The sequence below is a fragment of the Cryptotermes secundus genome, unplaced genomic scaffold, assembly GCF_002891405.2.
Source record: "Cryptotermes secundus unplaced genomic scaffold, Csec_1.0 scaffold5, whole genome shotgun sequence".
In the NCBI taxonomy this organism is placed as follows: domain Eukaryota; kingdom Metazoa; phylum Arthropoda; class Insecta; order Blattodea; family Kalotermitidae; genus Cryptotermes; species Cryptotermes secundus.
In genome coordinates, this window is record NW_019724742.1 from 704,820 (window position 1) to 722,030 (window position 17,211).

Consider the following 17,211-nt stretch of genomic DNA (forward strand, 5'->3'; position numbering starts at 1 on the left):
GTGCTATTGGTGGTCTATGGCTAAGACACTAGTCTAGTGTGCAGGAGTTCCGAGGTTCGGACCCAACGAAAGTTTTATAAAATACAAATGGAGTTAATGAGATTTTTCTGTAATTATATAGCGAGATGTAACATAAGAGGAAGATTAAAGGTAAAAATTTTCCATGGCATTGGTGGCGTACTGGTAAAACACCGGCGTAGTGAAGAAGAGTTGGAAGGTTCGAGACCAAGTACAGTTTTGTGATTTAGAAAGTAAGTTAATTGATTTTTCTGGAATTATAACCGAAGATGTAGCTTAAGAGGAAGATAAAATAAGTTAAATTTCAGTGGTGCTGGTGGCTTAGGGGTAAGACATCAGTTTAGTGTTCAGAAGGTCCCGGGTTCAAAACCAGTAGGATTTTTGTGAAAAATAAAATGGAAAGGAGTTAGGAGTTAGAGTAAAGGAGGAGGGAGAGATAGAGGGAGGGACCGGGGTGAGGGAAGATTTTTTCTTTTTTTTTGCGGCCGCTCATTAAGACACTCAACCTAAGCGGGTTTTATTAAAATCCACATGGGATCAAAAAGAAAAAAAGTTTGGCCCACCATCCGCCCACCAACCACCCGCCCTTAGGGGGTTACTTTGACTTATTCATTTGAGACCAAATTCTATGAGTGAGAGTTAGCAAGGAAATGTAATATAACTGCAGCGCATTCTGTTGGCTTAAACCTCATGGAAAGCCACGAAGTGTAGTTAAAATATAGCATCTTAGTATCTTATTAGGCTGTGAAAACCAGTCCTCTGAAGAATTCATTTTATAGGGTAGGACAGGAGGTACTGAGGATGGAAGCGTGGGACCCCACCCTCACAATCACGCAGAAAGTGAATCACTTGAGACAAATGTAAATCAACGAGAGTTATCAAGAAAATATTTAAAACTGTAGCGCCATCTGTTGAACATTACAACAACATTGTTCAACAGATGGCGCTGCAGTTTTATTTCATTTAACTCTCGATGATTTATTTTGGTCTCAAGAAATTAACTTTCTGCGTGACTCCAAGAGCGGCTGAGGGTGGGAGTCCCACGCTTCTATAGTATTCATATTCATATGAAATAAAAAAGCGCCATCTGTTGAATATTACTCCACAGATGGCGAAGCGTGGAGTGACCTACACTTGTGGTCACGCAGAAAGTTAATTTCTTGAAACCAAGATAAATCATCGAGAGTTAAATGAAATAAAACTGCAGCGCCATCTGTTGAACAGATGTTGTAATGTTCAACAGATGGCGCTACAGTTTAAAATAATTTCTTGTTATCTCTCGCTGATTTATCATTGTCTCAAGAAATTAACTTTCTGCGTGATTATACGGGTGGGTGAGGGTTGGGTCCCACACTTCCATCCTCAGTACCTCCTGTCCTACCCTATAAAATGAATTCTTCAGAGGACTGGTTTTCACAGCCTAATAAGATACTAAGATGCTATATTTTAACTACACTTCGTGGCTTTCCATGAGGTTTAAGCCANGCTACACCGGTGTTTTACCAATAGGCCACCAATGCCATTGAAAATTTTTACCTTTAATGTTCCTCTTATGTTACATCTCGCTATATAATTCCAGAAAAAATCTCATTACAAAAATACTTGTATTTTTGAACCACCAACCTTACCTTTAGAATGCCTGTGTCTTACCTCTAGACCACCAGAACATGCATCCCATAACTGTCTACGATCATCCTTATATTATATGACTTGGTTTATAGCTGCAGAAAAATCGTATTTGTTTATTCAGTTTCCGATTTCTATTGACAAAAGACACCGCGGTCTCGAACCCCGTACCTTCCCAATACTACGCCAGTGTCTTACCCACGTACCACCAGATCTATACAAATTTGTTACCTTCACCTTCCTTATATAATACGACTTGCTTCCTACATGCACAAATTTCTTATATTTTTTATATTATTTTACGAACCACGTATCTTCTAAAGCGTTGCTCCTCAACCGCCGGGCCGCGGCCCAGTAGTGGGCACTGGCATCAATTATACTGGGCCGCGGGGGGCCCTTCTGGAATTTGTCATTTTCATTTTCTAAGCTTTTTCATGAATAAATATTTTATAGTGGAAATATTCTGAGGAGAATAATATTTGTGTCGAGAAGCTCAGACACAGAACACCTAAATCTGTGTAGCAAATGTCAGTGACGAAGCCGCATATTTTTAAACATGGAAGTATTCGTGAATAATCGGGAATTTTTAGACATCCAAATCTTTCAACATTCGGGAAAGGCAATACCGGTGTTCATGACCAGTCATAAAAATTGCCTGCAAGCCGATTACAACAATGGGCGGCATATCCTCTGTTCTCAGAACTGAGCGAAATAACATCTGTTTTGCAAATGTTAGTGACCAATCAGCAAGGAAGTATAAAGAAACTGTTTCCACTGAAATTGAAGATCAAGGCAGTTTTTATCCGGTTCTCAAATCTAGTAATACTGAATACTGTTTCTTCGCAAGTTCGCATTGCATTGTGTAAGTGCTTGTTTCGAAACCTGAGTGAAGATGTTGTCGTTTGAAAAATATTATCTCGACCATGAGGATCGGCGGAGGCAAAATATGTGGATTTTGAACCCTTTTGTTGAACATAAAGAGACAGCCCTTTTCCATGAAGGAACCCTTCAACTTAATTATCATCGGACAAAGGACTGGAAAGTACTTTTAATACTACTAGTAATTCGAAATTCTGAATAAGATGTACCATAGCTTAAGCGGTTAAGAGCTGGCTTCCCACTGCGTCGGCCCGGGTTCGATCCCGGGTCTGGTCAAGTGGGATTTGTGGTGGACAAAGTGGCGCTGGGCTGGTTTTATCCGAGTACTTCAGGTGCCCCTGCCAATCTTCATTCCACCAACTGCCACACAATCACTCTCACCTATCATCTGCGGCTGGTACAATAGGGCAGTAGTGGCCATAGTACAAGGGACTTAGACCCACCCCACAAGCAGTAAAAAAATATATTAACGACTGGCCATTACGAATCAACAAATTTGCCAATGTTTTTCTCTTTGCGGATGACACCAGTATTTTTGTCACAGTAAAATATCATGATGCACTTAATTACAATGTTGTGGATACCTTGCCTAGCACTGTAAATTGGTTTATATTGAACAAGTTGGTGTTAAATATTAACAAAAGTAATATTAATTTTGCTCCTAAACAGTATGCCAAATCTTTCCTGGCAGTATCCTTTGGGAATGTGGTAATAAATGAAGTCCCTGTAATAAATTTTTGGGTATATAATTAAATAACAAATTGAATTGGAAGGGTCATGTCGAATACATCCTTCTTAAACTCAGTTCTGCTATTTTTGTAATTAGGAGTTTATCTTATTTTATGGATTTGAAAACCCTGCAAATGGTGTATTTTTCTTACTTTCATTCTATCACTAAGTACGGAATAGTCCTCTGGGTCAATTCAACTAGTAATTCTAGAGTTTTTAAATTACAAAAGAAAATAACAAGGATCATATTGGGAGTGAGACCCAGAGACTCATGTAGAAGTCTTTAAGAAATTAGCTATTTTACCATAGTCATGTGAATATATTTATTCTTTGATACTGTTTGTGATAATCAAAATAATTTCTATTCAGGTTCAGAGGTTCATGGCCTGAACACTAGAAGCAAATATTAAAATTATATTCCAACTTAAAATCTTTCTGTTTTCCAGAAGGGCACTATGTTTACTGGTATTGGGTTATTTAATACATTGCCAAAGGCCATTTGAAGTCTTAGAAAGGATAGAATTAGTTTTAATCCATGTCTGTGTACATGTGCGCATGAACAGGTGTAAATTGATACGTGTACCCGTACACGCATCCATGCACGTGTCCAGGTCCACGTGTCTGCGCACACATGTCCTTGTACACTTGTCTGTGTGCCCGTGTATGTATGAGGGTCGTACTGCCTGCTTTATTATTGACAAACCAAATACACCACCTCAATCTAGAGACCTTTCTTTATTTTTCCACATAATCGCCACTTCTTTGTACACATTTCTCCCAGCATTCTGGGAGTTTGGAAATTCCGTTCCAGCCATCCGAAGACACTGACACACTGTTTTCTGAATTGCCTCCCTTGTCTCAAAATGTTGTCCACGCAGCTGAGTCTTCACAAATCCGAAAAGATGGTAGTCGGAGGGTACCAGATCAGGGCTATAGGAGGGGTGTGGAAGAACTTCCTACCACATCTTTGAAATTGCTTCCAATGTGAGGCAAGCGGTGTGGGGGTGAGCATTGTCATGCAGGATTATGATGTTTCGTGTTGGACGTTTATCGCGCAATGCATTACGGAGCTTGTGCAGCATCTGGACATAACGAGCAGCATTGATGGTTTGCCCAGGTTCCAGGAATTCGGCCAGAATAAACCCCTCTGCATACCAAAAGACTGTGCCCATCACCTTCACAGCTGATGGCACTGTCTTCACCTTCTTTTTTGATGGAGAATGCAAATGGTACCATTCCATACTCTGCCATGTCGTTTCAGGCTCGAAATGGTGAAACCAGCTTTTGTCACCTGTCACAATACAGAGCAAAAGATCATCGCCTTCGTGTCGATATCTCTGCAACAGTTCTGAGGTGATGGCATCTTGCTGACCTTTGTGGTCTTCGGTCAATAACCGCGGGACCCAACGAGCACAAACTTTCCTATAGCCCAAGCTTTCAATCATCTCCTGTACTGCACTGTGCCCTATTCCAAGTTTTCGGGCTATTGTGTCCACAGTCACATGCCTGTCATCTTGAATGATCTCATCCAGTCTTTCCTTGTTGCGTTCAGTTGAGGTTGTTCGAGGACGACCGCTCCAAGGCTGATCTTCGCTGCTGGCGTTCCCATCTTCAAACTGTTTTACCCTTCTTCGAACACTGCTTGCACCCATGCACATACTTCCATGACAGCATGCTGGCAAAACGACATATCGTTGGCCATTTTGTTAGGAGTGATACTGGTCAAGTGATGCAAGCTATTGACATCACAAGACACTCAAGGTTAGCACAGCAGCTGGTTCCACCTACCACCATACTCTCTTTCATCTGCTGTTCCCAGGTTGCATGCAAAAAAAGTTGCTCATGACTTTCGGTATGACCTACGTATGTATGTATGTATCCCAACCTGGAGGACCAGGGTGTGTTTAGATTTTGGGTCCATCTCCTATGGCAGTTCTTCCACCTGAGGCCGTGGTCCGCCCTGGTCTTGTTCGCACTGTGTGCAGGCTATCGTGGCCAGACAGGAGTATTTCTTGATCAACTTAAATAATATAATACAGAGTAAGTTTCGGATTAATAGAGCTTTCAAGATGATGCAGTGCCACATGTTGCATCTTATACTGTATGACTGAGATGAAGAATCAGGAAGGTATAAATCACCCAGTACTATGGGACTGGCAAATCAATTTGAACTTGTTGGTAATGGCATTAGAATTAAAAATGCAGCTGGGCCATGTGCATGCACCATTCCAATAGTGTAACACATTGCCGGTAAAGGTCAAAATGCTTTCTAACCACAAAAACAAAATCAAGTCATTATTTTACATTTTTATTACCAACATCCATTACACATCCAGAATAAACTTAAAAAATTCAAATTAACAAGAAAGGAAGATACATCTGTCACAAAACAAATAAAATTAATCACTTGAGATTTGCAGTAGTCAGAATGAAAAGCTTCACTTGGGGAAATATGTTACCATAAGAAAATGAGAAACAGGAGAATCTGATACATTCATTCTCATATCCTTTCCCGTTAACATACATCCAAAGTAAAAATTTATAAAGAGATGTGAATTAAATCAAATACTGTCATTACAAACTTGAAACATTCAATGGTTCAATGGTCATTAATGACCACCACGCTATGTACATAATTTCAAAGGTGCTTTACCCTCTATCCATGCTCATAACGTGGTACTGCGCAGTTTAAGAACAAATGCATAAAAGTAAAACACAAGTAAAGAAAAGGAATGACATATTTGTGGGTCTTGGAAACATGGTGAATTTGTGACATCAGAAATCAGTTCCCATTATAAGTGGGTGTGTGAAAGTATGTCACTGACTACAGCACATTACCAACACCACGAGCAAGAAGCAGTGCTGCTGCATAAGTTAATTTTTGAATTCCACTACTAATCTTCATTTGAACAGGAAGCTGAAACAAAGGAAAGACACTAAAATATTGTAGGTGGGTAGCCATGTTTCAGATAAACATACTGAAGACTGAGGTAAATGTTTCTCCAAAATGTTGAAACCCATCTATCAGTTTACATGGTGTCATTACCGAGAAGACCACAATACGAACAGGGAACAGTGTTCTCTGAACTGCATCAAATATTTCATACTCATTTACTACTGTGACATGAAAGCTGAAAGCTGGAACGGGGGCGCCACTGCAGATGTCCCTTGCTGAGCAATGGATTGGAAATCACGTTCACATTAAAAGAAATAATACTGAAGGAGTTGCTGTGAGGTAACACGCTGCTCAACATGAGATGTTTTGTGGCAATGGATAACACTTAGGAAACCATATCGCTGCTTGGGGAATTAATACATGGTTTCCAAGACAATGCATTCATGAAACACAGTAATGGATTTGTGAATTCAAGAGATTTGTCAGCCAGACACATTGTTCAAGGCAGTCAGAAAGTCTTTCATAAGGCAATTCAATAGTTGAAGTGTTAACCAGATAAGATTCGTTACCAAGCAACAACTAGTAAGCAGACGCTGAAGACTTTATTTTATGCATTACTGTTAAGTAATCTTTAGTGTTGCAATTAACTGCAGCTATGACTTGTGAGTGGCTAATAAATCTATTCATCTAATCCAGAACCCATTATTACTCATGACGCCAACCCCTTATACGTGACTGTATTTTATACCAGGTGCTATCTCTTTCAGACTTCTAGTTTATAATATAATACTTACTTACTTACTCATGGAGCTGAGCCCTTCTTAAGGAGCCGCAAATTCTGCAGCTACTCAAGAATTTCCCAGCATTGTATGGAACCCGAAGGTTCATTACCGTGTTCACAAGAGCCCTCCACTGGTCCCTATCCTGAGCCAGATCTATCCAATCCATACCATCCCATCCTCTCTCTCTCTAAGATCCATTTTAACACTGTCCACCCACCTACGCCTTGGTCGTCCCTGTGGTCTCTTTCCTTCCGGCTTTCCCACCAATATCCTATATGCATTTGTCTCCCCATTCATGCTACATGACCTGCCCACCTCATCCTCCTTGACTTGATCATTCTAATTATACTTGGAGAAGAGTACAAGTTATGAAGCTCCTCACTGTTTATAATATAATATTTTATTTAATTTTCTAAAAGATCTTCCCCTTCCACACTGATTGGGGGGGTGTTTTACAGCCGGTTATGTGGTTCAGAAACTGAAGTTATCTTTCATGCCACACAGCCTCATACATCTGTACTGCAGTACTGACTTTAAGGACCCTATTTTCTTACATTTTGTCTATGTGTTGTGTTCCATAAGATACAGTTTACAAGGGATATCCAGAAAGTAAAGATAAAAGTCCAGTAAAAATGCAAGGGAATTCCCCCCCCCCACAAAAAAAATTGCAGTGCTGCCATGTGAGATAGGGTCCATATGACAGAGCTGAGTTCACCGGCCACAGTCACAGCAAAGTTGTGCTTGCAGTATGTGTTTAAAATGGCCGTGTCGATTCAAAATCCCGCCAAATGTGAGGTTCGTGCAGTAATTCAATTTCTTCATGCGAAAGGAGAAACTGCTGCTGAAATTCATCACCAACTTGTTTCTGTTTATGGCAAAGATGTTATGAACAGGTAAAACGTGGCAAAATGGTGTTGTGAATTTGAAGCGGGACAAAGTGATGTTTGTGATGAAATGAGGAGTGGAAGGCCATCTGTTGTCACTGATAAAATCTTCCAAAACACTGATGAAAACATTCATACTGACAGACATTTAACCATTGATGAACTTCATCAACAATGTCCATAAGTGTCAAGAACTGTTCTCCTTGGCTAAGAGAGCAGGTGGGAGATTTCTATGATGCTGGAATAAAAAAACTTGTTCCCAGGTTCACCAAGTGCATTGCGGTCCATGATGATTATGTTGAAATGTAAATAAAGGTGTGCTGTAAAAGTGCTACAAGTGAATCCAAAACAAAAAATGCTTTACAAATATTTCCTGGACTTTGTATCTTTACTTTCCAGATATACTTTAAAAATCATTGACTGAAGAATTATATGCGATCCGCAACTAACCTGTATGGATATCCATGAGCCTTTGACCGGAAAATGGACAAGATAAGACTAAAGAAGGTTGCCACTAGTACCAACCCCACAATGGATAATATCCTACGTTTCCTCACGTCTCCTTTATGTGATGCTGCTTCTGTCATTAGAATCATCCCAAGAACTATAGCCGCATCTGATTGGTAGTTAAGAATAATAATCAAATATCCACATAACACTGAAATTAATTCAAGAATATAGGATAAAGGGGTGGATAGAAGTGACAAGATGATGTAAGAAGATGCTGGATGACCTTGGGGACAGAAGAGGATATTTTCATTTGAAGGAGAAAGCTCTAGATCGTATCAGGTGGAGGAACTGTTTTGGAAGAGACTGTGGACCTGTCGTCTTGACAGATTACTGATGATGATAGGATAAACACCATGTTGCAAACACATGTAAGGGCACATTGGTATTATGCAGGTCATGGACTGAGGTTAGGATTCATAAATAAGCCCTGGAAGATTAACTGAATTAACTCTTTTATGATTGCTCAGCCAATATAGTGACTGGCTACAGGTTTTCGGCTGAACATTTTCCCTGACCGTTAAACTGTAGAAAGGGAAGTCACCGCCTGGTTCTGACAGCAGTCCAAATAATTTTATGCTGCTAGTTTTCAGGGGATTGTGAAACGATGGGACCAGTGCCTCAATCTACAGGGAGGTTATGTTGAGAAATAAAAGCATTTTTCAAATCAATACTCTTATCTGTTTAAGGTATATATGCATTTGTAACTTACTTACTGACTTACCTACATATTTTAATATTACTTTCTTATATAAATAGATCTCCCAAGAGCTCTGTTCCCTTAGGTTTTCTGACTATAATGTTGTATGCATTTTGCATCTCTCCCACATGTGCTACATTTCCAGCCCATCCCACCATTCAATCATCACAGGAAAATCTGATGAAGTCTAAGACTGGATCCTCTTTGTGCAGTCTTAGGTCTAAATATTCTCCTAAGCACGTTGTTTTCACACAGGCAGGCTGCAATCAATTGTAGTGTTGTTTAAGATACCTGGGGTTATACAAATAAATATGCTCTTTCAAGTTCTTAGTAACACAGTGGTGATGACTGAGCCAGGCCAGACTTATATAACAGGGTAATACAGCATACGAAAACAAAAAATTATCTCACCTGTCAAGAGTAAAGTTAAAACTTTCTATAATATCCTTCCACAACATGTTATGGTAAATACAGTATTGCTTAAAGACAGAAAAAAATCTACTTTGGAGAAGTGATACAAAGCTAACAACAAAAAGTACAAACCCATTTGCCAGTTTGTCTCCTCATGCAGCAGTGAAAATAGCTCTTAAAGGATACTTAGCACCATAACAATGTATGTTTCTAAAACAAATTGTCCCTGTGATGATCCATGAATGTATGCAACACCTCCTGATGATGTCTTGTGGACAAATGGGGGGCCTCGAATGTGGTTCCACATCTGGCCAGACACCATGGCAAAGCAAAAGAACTGTGAACATGAAATGTTAGCACATCAAGGAAATGTAATGTGCAATCACCAGAGATGCATGCAGGATGTGGAAGTATGTGTCTATGTATTCAATGATCTGAGTGCAGTACACTAAACCTCATATTCTGGGCAATAACTGGTACTGAGCCTTTGCTGAACAAAATCCCTTTTGACATAGTGGACAAGAGAAAAGTCCCATTGCTTCAAAAAGGGTTGAGCCTAAGCATCTAGTCAATTCAGTATCTTAATCCTTTAAAGTATACTATTACAACTATATGAACCTACTGCTTTAACATTAGAAATGTGACGGTGCCATATCTCAGACGGTTATTTGACAATTTCCCATCACAATGGCCTGGATATGAACCCTGGTCAGGTAATGTGGAATTTGTGGTGAGCAAATTGGCACTGGAGTGGATTTCCTCCAAGTACTTTGGTTTTCCCTGCCAATTGCTCACCATTCATCAATTATCCTATTACCTTCAGTTATAGAGTACTGACACTTACTGCTTCATCAAAAAACCAACCAACCAAAAAGCATTAAAAAGCTCTTCATTTTGCCCACAGTGTGTATTTATACATTTTGTGTGATTTCTGGAATAAATAGCAATTATATCTCAAAACTTTTATTAATCATTTGATCTGTATAACAGATGTTTCTTGTGAGGCAGAAACTTAAATATTAAAGGTCAAAATAAAACTATCTCTGTAACAGTCCATAAAGGCCCATAGGGTTGTGAGACATCGAGGCTCCCACATTTTCTAGACAATCGACTCACAGATGGTGGTGAGGTTGTCAGCCTTACGCACTGGACGCCCTTTACCCCCACAGGAAGATTCCTGGTACTCATTTCTGTTAGAGGCTGAGTCAACCCCAGGGCCATAGTGTGGCTGGATGGATAAGGTAAATTGAAGAAATCCAATTACCTCATTGGGAATCGAACCCGTGACCTTCCAGCTTGCAGCATAGTGCTTCAACCAACTATGCTACTGTGTGCCCCCAGTTTTTAAATATTACTTGTAAGAAAATCATGCTTCAAGGGGTTCGTTTTTCTTGGGTGGGTTATTTTATGATCCTGCTAGTACCTAGGGCATATAGTATTGAACAGCATTGGAATGTATATGGAAGGAAGCAGCTGTGACCTACTTGAGGTACTATACTGGCTTGTGCATCAAGAGATTGAGGAAATCCACAAAGAACTCAGCTACCACATTTCCCATCTGAGATTTGAATCAAACACCCGCTGAATACAATTGTAGAGATTAAGTACTACACCAACTTGCTCAGTTCCAAACGGTTAATTATGACTCTCTTCACTGAAAGGAAAGTGACATTTATGAACACTGTCTACTTACCACAGCCCCAATACCCCAGCAATTTTTATTGTAAAGGAAATCAAGGTTGTTTCTTCGGAGATAGAGGAATCCGGCTACCACAGCAAATAACATGACTAGAGCCACAGTGCCAGAATAATTAGGTGGGCGAAACACTCGGATCTGTAAAACACATTTCCACATATATACTTAAATCTTCAGCATTATACTGTGATGTAATATTCTTTCAAGAAAATGTTAAAGCAAGGAGAAAATCTTTGCTGATAATACTATCAAAAGAACTGCCTATCAAAGTCAATAAGAACCACAACTAGGAATTTACAATTACCATAAACTTGAAGAAAGCAGTCTTCTGGGATTTGGCACCATGTATATGTGGTGTTAACCGACATTTCAGAGGAACGTATCGCCTCCATCTTCAGGGTAGAAGGAGAGACCGTGAGAACTGGGAAACCTTTACCGGTTCTCACGGTCTCTTCGCTTGCGGATTTCTTATATTTTTCCTTCTACCCTGAAGATGGAGGCGATACGTTCCTCCGAAACGTCGGTTAACACCACATATACATGGTGCCAAATCCCAGAAGACTGCTTTGTTCATAGTCACCACCGTGAAAGCCTCAAATCTTACATACCATAAACTTGTTTCATGGTATTCAGAAATCAGAGACGTTTCGATCAGTTTCTCAAAAGAAAGGGGCTGGGGAACATCACAGATCACTTCAGTCCCAATAATGGTCATTCAAACTGTCCACTGACCTTCTGTCTATAAACAGGTCATGCAAACCATAAACATTGAGTCTTTCATGCTCATGGCCCATATCTCAGCATTTGTATATTGTAACTTGCAAATTAAGATAGAGCTGGCTCTGCATGTGGCAGAGAGAGAACTGACAGCAGATTCAGACACAGTTCTGCCACAATATAAACTACTAATTCACATTTATCTATCAAAGATAAAACTCACTTCTTGTCAAAACATTCCAGTGCACAGCTAGAACTGTTTTATTTTCCAAGCAACTATATTGAGAAGCACAGGCATGCAAAATTTTAATTTAAAGAGACAAATATTTCAGCTGTAATCTATAAGGAATATAATTCTGGGATGCAATTAACCAGTTAAGTGTACATATTCTGTGTTCTTATCTCCCAGCAGTGGGACATTTAAATTTGTTACTGCGGTGTTTAATTTTATAATTGTTACTCCCTTCTCCAAAATTCAATATCAAAACCATATATCATAAAATTATGTAACAAAATATCTCTAAAAGACCAATTACCAGAGTTCATGTTTGTGTATTTTCATTTATATGGCCATTACATTAAAGTTTATATATTTAGGAAGATTCCATACTTTATTCTCAAAATGTACACCACTGTCGCCTCTGACTTGCATGTCAGTTCCCCATATGCTATCATGAAGGTATGTCCGACTCACACACATTCAGTACATGCAGTCCTGATGGCAGCATCTGGTGTTTAGAAATGAAACACAATTGTAGAAGGTGACTGACAAAACTACCTCCATGTATGTCTGATTATTGCAAACTCCGCCACAGCTGTTGCCAAGGCCAGTTGTGTCAAGCAGTCTATTTACACCTGCTCACGCTGGATCTTTGCCAGCAGATTTTCTTCTTTTTTCTTCTACCCTGAAGAAGGAGGTGATATGTTCCTCCGAAACATCGGTTAACACAAGATCTACATGGCGCCATATCCCAGAAGACTGCTTTCTTCATAGTCACTGCCATGAAAACCTCAAATCTTACAAGAATTCTGCTCACAGCTCTTGAATCATAGGGCCATAGAGCATACAGGGCTTAGATCAAGGTACCTTCACAGTCCTGACCAATCCCAGTGCAAAGAATGACCAAACATCTGTCAAAAGGTGCTCCAGGCCTAGTACTGAAGAAGGTGGCAGAAATACTGCAGGGGGAAACTGCTGGGATATCCCATACAGGTACCATGATAGCCAAGACTTCTTCGGAGGAATCTCTAGAATTATAAACTGACCTGGAAGTTAAACCATTTAGAAGGAAACAGACTGACTGTCCTGAACATTACATTACCTGCACATCAGTTCTCTCAGCAATCCACTTGGCAATAGCTTCAGCTGCGAAACCAATTCGCTGAATGTCCATTGTATCACTTTGCTTTGGCTTGCCTTTGGGTGGGAAATGCATGAAAACTGGAGCTGTATTTAATCGAAGCTGCAATAGGTGAAACAAAATATTGTTAAGCAGTATTTCTGGAGATTTACTTTTCAGTTATTCACTCTACTTACCTACCGCCATGGGGCTGAGTCATTTTTAAGAAGCCATCAATTGCTTAACTACTCAATAATTTCCCAGCATTTTATGGAACCCAAAGGTTCATTACTGTGTTCACAAGATCCCTCCACTGGCCCTAGCCTGAGCCAGATCAATCCAGTCCATACCACCCTATTCTATCTCTCTAAGATCCATTTTAATATTATCCACACACCATCTTAGTCTGCCTAGTGGTCTTTTTCCTTCTGGTTCTCCCACCAAAATCCTATATGCATTCATATTCTCCCCAAATCATGCTACATGCCCTGCCCATGCCCTGCATAGTTTTTATACTGTACAACACCAGCATTCTGTCAGCATAGTTGCAACACATTCTGCATATGAGGTAGAAACGTTGTGTAGATAGGTTTCTGCCTATAGTCTGTTTCCCTTAGTTTTCACCCTGGGCTGAAGCACTCTGTGAATTGCTATGCTTGGTAAGTACTTAGATGGATGCCTACTCAGGAACATCAGTTGCAAGTGGCTTCTTGGTGCATTCCATGGCTCTTAAATGGTGTCAGCTGCTCAACCTTCCAAGTCCACAGTTCTAAAGGCCCAGATGAGGCACACGAAACCTACATATTCACAGCAATTCACCCACCTTAAACACTTCGACCCTGAAGATGCAGGAAGCATGTACTCTCCAAAATAATGGCAACATTGCCCATAACAAGACAAGAATGGAATGAACATCAATAGCTACCCACTGTGAAAGCCTAAAATCTTACCATTTGAAACACATCTGGTCCTTCATCGAAATCGACCACAGCAAAGAAAAGTTTGTTTGAATATATCTGAGAATAGCGGAATGAATTGGCAACTATCTGGAATTCATCATTAGCATGCCTGAAATAAATCAAAACAGAAAATTATATCATAAAGATGCCACAACACCTTCCACAGTTCTGACATTGTGCAGGTAATTAATTTACTGAAAATAACACATTACTTTCCTCAAGTCTGGTTAGATGTGACAAAATGATAAACTGAATGGTAAATTAATTGGTTACTAAACTAGGATGTTGTCATAACCAGTTACTTTAGTAGAGCTAACTTGCCCCCCCCCCCAAAGCTCCATGGCTTGTTGGCGAAGTTAGTACCAACTTTAGAAGATAGAGGGTGGCGCATGGTCAGTGCGATGGATCTCCATGGCCGTTAATCTCGGTTTTCTAGACCATAACTCTTCACACACACTATATACATCAAATGCACCTCAGAAAATAGCCCATATCCAACATAACTGACAACTAATCTTCTGAGAATCATGAAACTAATCTAAAATATCACAAAACATGACTGGTTCCCCAGATCAGGAAATGTGAACCCTCCCACACATACAGAAAGACAATTTGGTGATCATGGTCACTGGATGTTGCTGCTGCTTCAACTCAGTATGCCACTGTGATGGTGACTGCAGCAACACTGTACATCGAAGGGTATCAGCCCACTTGACACACCTGCCTTACAAAACTTCCAAACTTAACTGTACCTGCATAAAACTCATGGCACATTATCCACCTATAGCTTTGGTGTATAGGCTATTGACAAGAATAACTACAATTTTAGACTGGAAATAAGAAATACCCAGCCTTGATCGTTTACTAATGCACTGAAGAAATCCAGAAACAAGCACTTGAAAGATGGGAAACAAAGTTGGCAAACTGTGAAGTCACATTTCAAGCAATATGGCCTACTGTGAAATTCCTCACATAAAGGAGTGGACCAAAGGCAGCATCTGCAATTCATGGTCCCTTAGGCCCTGTATTTTATCCAGCTGATAAAGCCACCATAACTGCAGACTGCTTAGAAAACCAGTTCACAGTGCATGCCTTATGTAACTCTGATCACAGACAACAGGTAGAGGCTAAAGTAGAAGCCTTGCTGGCCACCAATGATGAAGACACCAGTTCGTTTCCAACCCTGTGATGTCTTGCAGTCCTTGAAGCTTGTGGTTTTGATGGCATTCCACCAGCAATTTAACTGACCAACAGACTGACCATTCATCTCATACCCACAGGACCCCAAATACCAACATTTCTATCATGGAGTGGAACATCATGCATATGATACAGTATCGCTTGCTTACAAACAAAAATGGAGGGGTTCAGCTGGTGCCTAATCGTACAACTGCATGCTGGTTTCTTGTTGCCCTAGAAGAAACAAAATGGTTTTGCTGTTGTCAACCATGTATCATGATTCTATAGATGAAGAAACTAGTAAAAAAGAGAGAGAAAAAAAAGTCAAGCTATCCCTGTAACAGGCCGTGGAGGACCACAGGGTTGTGAGACGTCGAGGCTCCCACATTTTCTAGACAATCAGCTCACAGATGGCAGTGAGGTTGTCAGCCTCATGTGCCAGCTGCCCTTTACCCCCAGGAAAATTCTTGATACCCATATCTGCTAGAGGCTGACTTGACACCAGCGCCATAGTGTGGCTGGAAGGATTAGGTCAACTGAAAAATACAATGAATTCATCGGGAACCAAACCTGCAACCATCCGGCTTGTAGTCTAGTGCCTCAACCAACTATGCTACTGCGTGCACCCAGAAGAGACTGGTGACTACAATGAAAACCAAGATGATCACATTTTATAATATGATGAAATTTGGAGTTGATCTACTGGATCACCTCTGCCAAAAAGAATGTAGCATGGAATACAAGACGGTTGGCTTATGGTTACTTTTTACAATTACCTCAATATACCTGCAATCAATACTCATTGCATTTGCAAGGGAAAAATCGGCAAAAGGGCTATGATGTCATGAGAGCTCACTTTTTACAAAACATTGCATGGTAAATGGCAAAGCTGCAGATACAATGAAGATATGCAACTCCACAAATTCTTGCAGAACTCCAAAGATAATGCCAAAGCGTTACTAGGAGCTGACAAGCCTACAGTCTCCCCCCACCCAATGGCATGGATCCAGAGGTCAGAATTTTGAATGTGGTCAAAGCCTTGATAGAACAATGAAGACGTGGTATCATAGGTGGCAAAAATGTTTTTGTGGTAAGCAGCTTAAAGATGTGTATATAAACTGTGTAAGAATGGGATGGAATGGAAACTCACCTACAAATTGCGCACTGCCGTTGTGCAGCCATTGCTGAAAACATAACTATGACAGAGTAGTTGCGTGGGGTTGCTCTGACATAATCACGGAACTTGTTGCCGTTGAAGCGCAGGACAGACCGTTTATGGTTCATGTCAACTAACTGCTGAACTCGCTCACTAAGGGTCTGTCCCTTTGGAAATGAAAACAGATTACAACTTGAAAAATGATCAAATGAATGAGTTAATACTAATAAAACTGTATTAAAATTAAATATGACAGAAGAAGTCTCTTTTGAAAAAGGAAAAGAGTGGAATTTCTATCTAATTAAAAGGAGATTATTATTTTTGAAATTAATATCAAAGAAATGTAGCGATTAATAACAAAGAAATATTTAGTTGATATTAATTTTTGAAATAACCTCGTTTTATGGTTATGATTTCATATACAGAAATGCTTGTAAATGATGCATCAATATACTTACATCCTTCTTCCGTTGCTGTCCGTTTATAGTTTTTATAATACAAAGAGATGATAAAATTACACAGAACCATAATATACACTTCATTTTCCGGCAGTACTTAACTATACGTATAGCTCATGCAGTCACCAGCTGTTTTCCGCCATGTTGGCAACTCATAGCTCGCATCCAATCACGAAAGTACAAATAAATATTTCCTGTTATTGGTTGTAAGAGCTCAACTGTAAGTGGTCCGTAGGTAATACGCGATCTTATTCGTTCACGGTTCTTAGTGATT

The 17,211-nt window shown here is 39.9% G+C and overlaps 1 protein-coding gene across 1 annotated transcript; it reads right to left on the bottom strand.

Annotated features, from left to right (window-relative positions):
- Nucleotides 1-5,544: 5,544 nt before the first annotated feature.
- On the bottom strand, nt 5,545-17,089 carry LOC111862706 (tumor suppressor candidate 3). Its single transcript, XM_023848322.1, has 8 exons — nt 16,938-17,089; nt 16,474-16,646; nt 14,136-14,253; nt 13,168-13,308; nt 11,126-11,266; nt 9,619-9,769; nt 8,265-8,430; nt 5,545-6,169 (listed from the first exon to the last, which is right to left on the bottom strand). The coding sequence occupies exons 1-8, from the start codon at nt 17,019-17,021 to the stop codon at nt 6,154-6,156; spliced, it is 990 nt and encodes a 329-aa protein (XP_023704090.1). The 5' UTR covers nt 17,022-17,089; the 3' UTR covers nt 5,545-6,153.
- Between the last annotated feature and the right edge of the window lie 122 nt (nt 17,090-17,211).

Coding starts and splice junctions, on each gene's coding strand:
- LOC111862706 (XM_023848322.1), bottom strand. CDS start 17,021: ATGAAGTGTATATTATGGTTCTGTGTAATTTTATCATCTCTTTGTATT. Junction 16,647..16,937: donor GACAGCAACGGAAGAAGGAT/GTAAGTATATTG, acceptor TCATTTCCAAAG/GGACAGACCCTTAGTGAGCG. Junction 11,267..13,167: donor CTGAGAGAACTGATGTGCAG/GTAATGTAATGT, acceptor TGTGTTTTACAG/ATCCGAGTGTTTCGCCCACC.